At 31.9% G+C, this 11,898-nt stretch overlaps 1 protein-coding gene across 10 annotated transcripts in view; it reads right to left on the reverse strand.

Moving 5' to 3' along the window:
• Positions 1-10,159, reverse strand: part of brp (bruchpilot) — a 201,069-nt gene extending 190,910 nt beyond the window's left edge. For all 10 annotated transcript variants that reach the window (XM_067049578.1, XM_067049575.1, XM_067049576.1 and 7 more), the window contains exon 1: positions 9,338-10,159. In XM_067049578.1, the coding sequence (XP_066905679.1) occupies positions 9,338-10,114 (777 nt within the window). In that variant the 5' untranslated portion in view covers positions 10,115-10,159. The remainder of the gene's footprint in view (positions 1-9,337) is intronic.
• Positions 10,160-11,898: the final 1,739 nt, after the last annotated feature.

An 11,898-nucleotide genomic window follows, 5' to 3' on the forward strand; every position in this document is an offset into this window, starting at 1 on the left:
TTATTTTTATATTCACTATCCTTCCTGTTTCATTTACATTCATGTATCTATCTTTTAATTTATATTCATGTGTTATCTTCTTATGTGTACTTATATTAATTACTTTATTATTAATTTTCTATTATATTTTACACTTTCTGTATCCCCACTCATTTGGTATATTTGGTTTCTTAATCACTTATACACATTGTATCCCATTATATTCCATTCATCTATACACACGGTCAATCAATAATCTTTTTGTAATTTAATATGTTATGTAGTTAAAAAATATGTCGATTCTCATAAATTATCTTTTTGCAGTGTTGTAAAGATATATAAAATAAAATGAGTATTGTTTTAATAATAAGCAACTTAATTTTTGTTTAATGGACCTGGGCTCCTTCAAATTATATTACGAATCTGATTGTTAATTACTGTTTGTTAATCTTATTGATTGTTAATCATAGACTGTAGCAATATATCTCATTAGTATCCTGTAGGTATATTCTTAATTGCATTGAAACACAAACTCTTAAACATCTCAATTTTAGTATAAATGGACTTAGACCATTTTCATAATAAGCGGCTCAATTTGTGAATAAGTTGGTTATTAGAATGACTATATGTTCACTACATGAACACAATATCATTTTCAATTAGATTTCTGGAGCAAGGGTTTCGTTTATTGGAACTGGGATTGGTCTAGACTCATTTCTTAGGCGACGTCCCGTCCACAACTGTACTTGCAAATACACTTTACCGCAGCACCAAATATAAGCATCAGCTAAGAAATGGTGACATTCTTATTTTTGCTTTTTCGAAGGAATTATTATTATTTGTATTTCATTTCAAGGGACACCATATAATGCATGAAATACCCAATGACAGAACATAGACAGTAGCGTCTTGTGTAGATCAAAGGAACATCTTTCAAAACGGGATCATCTTCGAAAAAAAATTATAAATTCATATAACCCTTTTTATAAAACGCTGAGGTGGTATCACGACCTTTGTTGACAGACTAAAGTTTGTCATCGTAGAAAAAAAATATTGGAATGGAATATGTTCAGTGCAAAGTCAAAGTATAGGCCAAATTTTTCACCAGAATTACAATAAACAAAGAGGCCTGTGACAATGAGATAACCTAACGAGATTGTTATTTCATTTTATTTTTGAAGAAATAATAAGTACATCAGGCATACAAAGGACGCGAACCTTATATGACTCGTCCAATCGCTTGCCTTTGGTGATCGTAATCGCTCGTTTTTCCACTAAGAACCCGAAAAGTCCGTGAAGGACATGATGGACATTTCCATGGTGAGGTCAAAGACATGGCAAAGGGATACTGTATAAGTTTGAACGAAAGCGTGATCAATGGCTACAGTTTTATCCTAACTAGAGACGGTAATGGTAAAATTAAAACATTATGGAAATAAAGTCTATCCTCGTACTGAAAGACTCGAAGCGGAGAAATAAGTGAAAATAAGGAATCAAACGTTTTAAAATATGTTCATATGTTTTATTTTATACAGGGATAGAAAACACACAATTGTTAAATCGAACAAAAATAATAATTTTCCCAGCTAAAACATGAAAGCGAAGGATAAAAACCTAAAACAAATTTTAAAATCTGAAACTAAGTTTGAAATAATCCCTGATAATCCTCCGAGGCGTCTGAAAAGAAGATGGCCACGGGATCTTCTAATTTAAATTAATGTTTGAAGTACCACCAATGGGTGGTTCCCTCCCAAGATTTTCAAGTGTATATGAAACATACTACATATTTACCTATTGTATTATTTTGTATAGTTGTAAATTCATTAAATAGATAATTAAAAAAAAAAAGTTTGGAATCAGAAAAAAATTAAAAGCAGCTTACAGCTGTAAAGCATTCAACCGCGAGTTCTACATAGTATGATTAACAAAACGGTTTTTTTTTTCTATTTCTGACCTACGGAAGCATCACACCATAGGTAACCTAATCTATTGTTACCGGAGTGTGAGGGTCGTGTTTTTATTACGTGGGATCAAAAGCCAACCCACATAGGCTGAAATTAAACCGACGCCGCTGCAGACTCTAAGTTGCTAAGGTGGTATCTCAAAACACACGGCTACAAACGGCCTCTAATGATACGAATAAGCCCGTATGGAGCTTGCTAGATCTTAGTGCGTGGGTCTCAGTGGAGTGATAAGTATTGTCCTTACACAAGGCGTTTGGAGATCCCTGCTTCATGACCTTATAGAGAATTCATATGCCTGCTATAACATCACTCCGAGTAATAAAATTCAGAGTATACCGAGGATCATCAAAGAAGCAGGTCAGTTTTTTAATTTCAGGCGGTTTTGAAATATTGCTCGATTTAACTTTCTTAAAGTCTCCTCTTTCCCTTTTAAGCTAATATTTCAAAGAGATATAGGACCGTCGCTCCCCGGGGGTCTTAGCGGGGCGGGTCCAGCGGGGAAGGATTGCCTTTTGTGTATTATGATCTCCTCTTGTGAGGTTGTGACATGTCGTACATCGACCAACCTACTCGCTATAATTGTCTGTTTAAAAAGTCAGATAAGTAAAGCTACCACGGACAGCGGGAGTGGAGGGTTTCACGCCGTTTTTCTATTTCAGGCGCTTTTTAAGTATTGGTCGATTAAATTATCTTCAAGTCTCCTCTTCCCGTTTTAAGCTAATATTTCAAAAGTGATATAGGACCATCGCTCCCCGGGGGTCTTAGCGGGGCGGGTCCGGCGGGGAAGGATTGGCTTTTTTTGTGTTATGATCTCCTCTTGTGAGGTTGCGACATGTCGTACATCGACAAACCTACTCGCTATAATTGTCTGTTTAAAAAGTCAGATAAGTAGGGCTACCACGGACAGCGGGAGTGGAGGGTTTCACGCCGTTTTTCTATTTCAGGCGCTTTTTAAATATTGCTCGATTAAATTATCTTTAAGTCTCTTCTTCCTGTTTTAAGCTAATATTTCAAAAGTGATATAGGACCGTCGCTCCCCGGGGGTCTTAGCGGGGCGGGTCCAGCGGGGAAGGATTACCTTTTTTCAATCTGGTTATAATTGTCCGTTTATAACGTACACATTGGTTATAACACACATATTCTAGGAACATTTGAGTTGTTTGCTATAGCTTATAATTTTGATTTGAGCATATAGTAGATTTTTTTTTACGAATTAAGATGCTTCGTCAGGCATTTTATGCAGAGAAATACATCGGAAGTATTTTTTCAAATTTATATCATTTGAATTTTTCAAAAACTTTCTCTTAGTGTTTAAAAATTTTCCGATATTTTCTCCTTGTAATATATTGGAAATAATTCATTTCAGTCACGTGACTACTCTTTAACGCTGTAGGCGATTAACTCAATTCACATTTTAAGTTAATTTTATAATTGTACTACATTCACAGCATTTTTCTAAAACGAAATATATTAAGCAATATGAATTGTTGATAACAGAGTCCTTGTTAAGATTGGTTTTGATAATAGTATAATTGTGTGTATGATAAAATGTTTAAACATTTCAATCGATGTGAATAATTATACATCAATAACTATTTTTTTGAAATTTATCGAAAGAAACTTTAATTATCTTATTTATTTTTAAAGATAATCATCTTGGGAAAATATCTTGCAACAGGAAAAAAACATTTTTAATAACTTGAACCTAGTGTGCTAACAATGGGTAGTTTTTCTACACGCTTTTATCACTCCATTATAATTGAGATCAAATTTACTGAATGTATTATAATGTACAATTGTAAATTTCAATAAAGATAAAAAAATAACTTTGTCCAATCAATTGTAAGGATAGAAGAAATACAGCGTTATATAATGAATGAATTATAAGTAAATAATTTAGATATTTTAGGTGTCCTGAAGCCCGAAACGTCGGATAAAAAAGAAGTTGAGAGACAAGGATCAAAAAGGTATTTGTGTTTTTAATTTAAGCTACCTTTTCTCAAACAAAAAGTATATATAATCTGTTTATAAATAATAATCTTGAATTCTTATAAAGCGGAACAATTGGCCGTTTCGAAGGGGTCATTCAGTCGAAGTTAAAAGAAGGGGGTTGGAAGAAATGTATGTCAAATTATGGGTCGATAAGGTAGGCCTAAGCAGGCGCGGTGCCCACCCCGTCCTTCCCTACCGAATATTCTCTCCCTCACAAAATACTATAAATTCATAACCTCATCGTAAATGTCCTATAAATGGCTAAAAAGATTTCAATTTCTAATGCTGACATGCTGTCTATAGAACTAATAATCCAACAGAAAAATCGATTTTTAAAATGCCAGTGATCTAATAGCAGGCGGCTTCCGATTCACATCATTATTAATCTTCAATTACCACCTTACAGAGGACTATAATTAAATAATAATAGAGTGCGAAATCTACTTTATTTATGAAGAACTCTATCTGATTGTATCCAAGTTCTCCTAAGAAAGAAGTTTTAAATAAAATCACAAATCAATCGATTTTATAACCGAAATTTTCTTGGTATGTAATAGTTAAAAAGAAACGTTTTAATAACATTTTGTAGCGTACTAGAATTGGAGATACGCTATTATATGTGAAATATAATGATAGAGAAACTCGTAAAAAACATTAAAAAAAAAAAATGCTTTTAAATGATTCAACAAGGCCAAACAATGGTCTATAACAAAGTTCCACTGATTGGACCGAATGAATAAAGAGGTGAATTTTTAATGAAAACAAAAAAATATATGAATTCACAATAAAATTGAGTAGAATGAGATAAAGAGAAAGATTTGAAGAATCAATATTTTTTTCTAGACCCCCAAATGACACCAGGATCGCCCCCCCCCCACTAAACCAAAAGCCTTTGAAGATATTTTTCTATTTTCTGCTCTGAAAGGAAGCTTTGTTCGCATTATCCATTTACTTCTCTTTAAATAAATCTAAGGAGCCATTTAGAATTTTTTTTTTTTTTTTTTTTTTTTTTTTTAATTTTGTCATTATTCTATCGCGGTCCTTTTATTCGTTTGCCGTTAAAAGATACGGCTCTCTAATTACATAAACCGGTTTTTAGTTGTAAAATAATTGGAAATATACACGTTTCATTATCGCATGGTTCTAAACTAGTAATACATCCATTATTAAATCAAAATATAATTGTGAAAAATCATTTTTTCACTTATATAAATTTAAAAATATATACAAAATAATTCAATTTTACGCTTTGTATTACCATCGCCTTCATTTTCCATTGGCTGCAGCTGAAATGTTAACCTGAAAATGATTCAATTAGATGTGGCAGAATACTTGGTATAGAAATGTATCAAAACTATTCTATTGTGTTGTGTGGTCATAATTACATGCTCAATGACGAAAATTATCTAATAAATTTATATTCGAAACAGGATACTTGTGTCTTATTTTTTTATTGTATATTTCATTTTTTTTTTTTTTTTTAATTTTTTGTATATAACTCTAAGGCACTAAATTTAATTTTCAATATCTGTTATTTTATTCTAAAAGGACTAGTTCTAGAATAAATAAAGAATATTATTATTATATTTGGTATGAATTATGTTGAAATTTAAGTGAAACTTAACAAAAAAAAACAAAAAAAAAAACTGTATGTAATATATAATAGGAGGAAGATAGTTCGGGTTGCAGTCAATAAAGGTATCAAAATAGTAGAATAATAAAAAATAGATGAAGTTCTGGTGCCAACTATCAAGTTCAGTTGACACCAGAACTTCAGTCTTATCAGTCTTGACGAAGCACTGCAAAGTAGGACGAAACGTTGGTTAACAACAGATAGTTTTCTTTTACTATTTTGATACCTTTATTGACCGCCACTCTGACTATCTACAATCTACTTCATATAGTCAACTATCTTTTTCCAATATGTAATATACTATGTATATATTTAAAAATATATACATATATTTATGTAGAGTAGTACTATACAATGTTTGATGCGCTGGATAATGATGTCATTAACGGACTGAAATCATGGTCGAAATAAAATAATGATGCGGTTATTTTGCCTCTTCAGCTCAGTACCTTTGAATACGATTTTATTTTAATCAAATCCAGAAGAAAATTATCGAGTTGGATATATCTATTCTATGTATAAGAGAAATAGTTGCATTATAGATTACTATTTTCCGTCCTCAGAGAGCAGATTAGAATTGATTTTATTTAGGGTATAATTCAGTTCGTTCTGTTAAAATAATTATTGTTCGTTCCTGACCGGCATGGATGGGTTCTCAGATTGAACCTAAAAAACACAGTATATAAATAGATTATACACTTTTCGATTCACTTCTTGAGTCATAAGCTGCGATGACGTGGAAGAAATGTAATTTTTGTTTATTCAATCGCATAATAAAACGATCGGCAGAAAAGATAGGTAAAATTAGATCGAAATGAAAAACTGACTGCTAAAAATAGAAATTCCCTGTTCTAAAAGGGAATTCACAATTTGTGGGGTTAGTAAAAAATATATGAGGCTTCAACTTCTAATCGGGCGGGCGATGTTTATAAAGATTCATATTTCCTTCAAAGCTAAATGCATTTTAAATTTTCACACATTTCGGTCACGGAACCTTTGTGCTTTTCATTTATTCATGGGAGAACGATTATAGAAGGCCTAAAATTAGCTTGTTTTGACATATCAGTCCATTGCGAAGTTTTAACCTTGCGTTAATGTTTAAATGAACGGTGAAATGTTTAGTTAAATCTTCAAAAGAATGAAAATCTCCGATCAAATAAATATTTATTCCATTCACTGCAATTAAAACTCATTTCTTTTCCTTATTTCATTTCTTTTAGGGATGAATTTAATAATATTTAAAAAAAAAAAATGTGATTTATATGCTTAAATGTTGCGAGAAATTACAAATGATAAATAAGGGTATTAATTACGAGTAATTTTAATCTCAGAGACTTAGGATTTTCGTATGGAAATTTGAAAGTGCACTATTATAATAAATACCCCTAATTTTAGAGATTAACTCTAATTTTATCAATATAAAAAAATCATCGGTTATATCCTACGCTAAATAAATTAAGACATCCCCCCAAAAATGTTTACACATTTATACAACTTTTCAGATATATGTGAAAAAAAATGTCTTTTATTTGACCAAATAAACATATTTCCAGTTTTGACGCACAAGAATCTTCGTTAAAGGATCAACTAATGATTCATTCTTATGAAATCATTTTTATTTTCCGAAATAGTTCGGTAATTGTTGTCTATTATATGATATTTGGAAATTTGGATATTCTATCCTCAAGATATTTTATTGAAAAGTACCTTAGATGCATCAGAATCGCCAAATTAATGATTTTAATTGTAGAATGGCTGTTAAATTATATTAAGAGTATATTTGATTCTTATTTTTATTCAGTTTTGACAATAATATCATCAAAACATTATTCAGGATCTTCTGTTTTAAGTCTGCACATATTTATTAAAATGACTCATTGTAAAACGTTTGTCCAAGATATATTAATGAAAATTAAATATGAAAAATCGTCAAAACTTCTTTAATTTTCTTATTCCTGGGTAATATTTCGTGGATGATAAAAAATAACGACAAAATTATTAAAAAAACGGCTTATGAAAATACAGGACCGCGATCTATGACTCAGTTTTTTTGCTAGAGGGCAATTATTAGCCATCATAATAAAGAATGATATATAGGACTATTTTCCAACAGAAGTATCATTACTAAAATGGTATAAATTCGCTGTTACTAAAGTTCATTAAACATTAAAATCGACTATAATGTTTATTACATTCGGAATTGTATTCAAACAATTGATAGGTCGTTCATTTTCGAGTCGCTGGACGTTAAGATAATGAAGGAGTAGATTCGAAATGGTTTCTTGTATTGTATTTTGTACGTATTTATAAGTTGTTTCATTCAAAGCGTTAGTTATTTATGTAATTTTAAAGCATTATTAACTACGAAATTGGGATAGAAAAAATTCTCTTCTTTCCTGCTGTTGGTATAAATTCATACAGGTTTATAAAAAACTAAGGAAGTGGAAAATGTCTCTAATTTTTTTTTATTCGTATCACTAGCTAGTAATAATATATACAGCAATATAAATTTGAATTCTAAAGTCCCAGGAGACATTCTTTTAATGAAAGTTTGATCTCAAATAACGTTAACAATAAATATCCAGACATTTCCACTTTATCCCTTTATATCTCTTTCCTTTACAATTTAAACGGTTAAACTCCTTATATATCTCTCTCAAACTAGACAGCATTCAAGATATAATTATTCTATTATGAATGAATAATACTTCTGTCAATGTAATAGTTTTATTCTAAGGCGAGTTTTCTTTAATAATTTCAATAACTATAATGCAACTTTTAAATCAAATAAAAAAATAATAATCTTTCGAATACCCATCTGTCTAAATTACATTATTAAACTAATAATCAACAAAATCAAAATTAATTTTATAAATTTCAACATTTCTTCCAGTCTAAAAATTGGTATATTATATACATATACTGGTACTAGAATATACATATATTGGTACTAGAATAACTATATTGTATATAATATACCAATATATGTATACATTTGTTTTGTACATTCTAAATGTTTATCTTCTGCAGTACTAATAAATACATCCTTATATGGCTTAATTATGTACATTGTGCCATTAAGTCCGTGTTATGAGGTAAAAATAACTAAACAAATGTTTGAATTTGATAGTAAACAAAATAATATCAGTCTACATCGATGGAGACATGGCACTCCCTGAGAACAGATATCCCAGATCTTAAATTTGTACATATTTTGTAAACAATTCGATTCAGCAAGATGATAAAATCGAATTATAATAATATTAACAATCTGGTATATATTAAGCTTTTTTGTTAACAATGTCAATTTGAGTGTTTTCAATGGTAGTAGGTAGGCATGCTTCCATATTATCATCAGCTGTGAAATTATGACCACACAACTGATTCCCGCTCAGAAAGGAAGTCCAGTGTTGGCTTGAAGATAAGCTACGACAAAGCAACCATGAATTAATAAGTGTATCAAACAACATTTTAAAGATAACAAATGTAAAATTAAATATATAATAAACATAATATTCTATACATTTCTATCAATCCAGTATTAAGCCACCTTAAAAAAACTAAACAATGATATATAATTTTCAGGAAATGTACAATAACTGACTAATCTAAAACTAAAGCATTGCTAGTAATCTACCCAATAAAAGCTTAATTCAAAATTATAAAGTATATATTAAATTCTACAGTTGATGCACTCGATTGCCAAAGAATAATCACTGAGTGTGATTATTACAGTAACTATGAGGATGATTTGATTCTGAGACTTTACCTGATTTTCCGAGTTGAGTAGCTTGAGTTGATCATTGATGAGACTGTATTTGGCCGATTCCTCTTTGCGTAAAGCCCTTTCTTTTTTCAATTCTGGACTCCAAAATGTCTTGATACTGTGCATACTGGAGCCCAATTTTTGATTAGTCAATTCTAATTCTTTCTTCAAATTGGCCAATTCTCGCTGTAGGTCGGTGTTCTGGTTCTGGAGCTCGCCCAGGTAACTGCCCCCGTCCCTACCAGACATCATGTGAGTGTTTGGGGACTGCCGAGCCGAACGGGGCCCGTAGAGATCTTCCTCAAGATAACCTCCACGTTCCATGCTCCGTTCTCGAGGACCTACCCTGTCCAAAGAGCGATCCCTGATCGGCATGAATTCCCTATCCTGACCTTCCGGACCCGTCCCTCCCGCGCGATCTAATGATTGATAACGGACTGACATCGGATTCCCTCCCATCGGCCTACTGGCACTTCTAGACCTGTGATGTGATCCGCTTGAAGCCATACTCCTCCCCCTGTCCTCCATCATAGGACTCCCTAAATCCTCCTCACCTCTATAATATTGCCCGCTCATGGGTTGATAACCATGATGTTCCGGCGATGTATTTCCTGAACGCGGCCTACCTTTTCTACCGACCGGACTTCCCCTGCTTCCTCCGGCAGGATAATTCCTCGAAGGAGACCTGTCGACGGTTGGTAACTCCCCTAAACGGCGGGCGCTCCTCGGTGATCGACTCCCGCTTCCACCTAAGTTCTGGCCGTAAGGTTCCCTCGACATGATCGACTGGCCTCAGGCGCGCCTAGCATGGTCAGGTCCAACCTGACTGGCGCGCTCACTCTCCTCCACCTCCCCACCACCGTTTTCTCGGGCCTGCGCTCGGCCTTTTCTCTTGATCAATGAAACTCTGCCGTCCCAGTTAGCGGGATTTTATTTTCGCCCCTTTCTAAACTTACACTTCACCTACTCTAAGATAGCATATTCGAATGCAAAATTTCATTTAATTTTGAATAAAAATCAGTCACTCATAACCTAATTTCTCTCAATCAATCGAAAAAATGGTCGAAAAAACGGTGGCTGTGCGTTATTGCAGCGCCACGCTCTGACTAGTGCTGCATTCATAACTTAACCCACATCACAGATCTATCGATGGTGAATGGAAATTACTACGAGCCCTTATTCATTTTTAGGCGGACGCTAAGTCATTCAAAGTTCGAATTATCGGTCGTAAGGGATGATAAATGCCAGTAATGAGTTATTCGTTTATTCACCTGATAATTTGCAAGAATTTTAATGATGTTATATCTTTGAGGATTTGATAATAATAATTGGTGATATAATGAATATCAGATAAAACTGATACTTGATCTGTTCAATTGATAACTTCATCGATGGACCGGATCATGGATGGGCACTTGGTTTTTCCTGGCTGTTGCTGTTTAAATGAGTGTTCCTGGGAGTGGGGGAAGAGGGAGGGTGGCACCCCCTTACCTCACACGCTCAGATTAACTTTTTATTACACCCCCTTCCCCTCCCCTAGCTACAACCTGTCTTCAGGGTTCTATTTATTCCCTCTGGGAGCAGATATACCAACCCCGTCTTAATTTTAGTAATAATTTCTTTTTCGAATTTTTACTTCCTTATATATTAATTTTAATTTTAATGAAATGTGTGTAGTGTTTTCCTTCACTAATTCGATCTTCCTTGTTAGAATATATTGATAAAATTTATTGATATAGGTTTTATTGATTATATTAAATATGGCTTAGATTTTTTAAAGAATCTTTATTTCCACAACAATATATTTTGTTATTAATATATCAGTCTAATCAAAAATATATCTTTATTATTATTAGTGGTAATATATTTATATGTATTATAATGACTTGAAGATAATACAAAATCGTTTTGAAAATTTATAGTTTGAAAAATTCAATGAGGAATACAACGATCAGGATTTTCATTTATTTTCGTTTTAAAAATTAAATTATATAATTTAAGGAATTCTATTATTTATAAAATAAGTTAATTTTATCAAAAAATTTGCTGCAATAACTCGGACATATTCGTAATTTGTGTATAGTACAACTTTTCGTTTTTGAGCTAGGCTTTCTACATACAAACACAGAGATGGATTATTAACTAAGCCTAAATTTTAACAAAAAATTAAAAATTACTTATTTAAATTTTTAATCAGATCTCCAAAATAATTCCTCGGCTAGTTCATGTATTCATAATTAAATCTATTTTATTATTGAATTTATCTGTAGGTAGAAATAAATAAATAGAATTAAATGTTAATATTTTTACATTGAATCTTTTTTTTTTTAATGTTTTCTTATATATTATTCGGCAAACTACAATGTAATATTTTAATTGTTATATTTCTTTTTTAAATTACCAGATCGGGCCGATTATTACTTTTTAACCACATATTTATTTTTCTTTGACAGTTTATTTATTGGTTTTTTTTATAATAATAGATAATGTGAGGGTTTAGTCTAGTGCAAAATACACCCCTAACTATTCACAATGATAAATAGATAAAAATAAATTATTAAAAA

The sequence above is a fragment of the Halyomorpha halys genome, unplaced genomic scaffold (genome assembly GCF_000696795.3).
Source record: "Halyomorpha halys isolate HHAL.00 unplaced genomic scaffold, Hhal_1.1 Scaffold354.1, whole genome shotgun sequence".
Lineage (NCBI taxonomy): Eukaryota > Metazoa > Arthropoda > Insecta > Hemiptera > Pentatomidae > Halyomorpha > Halyomorpha halys.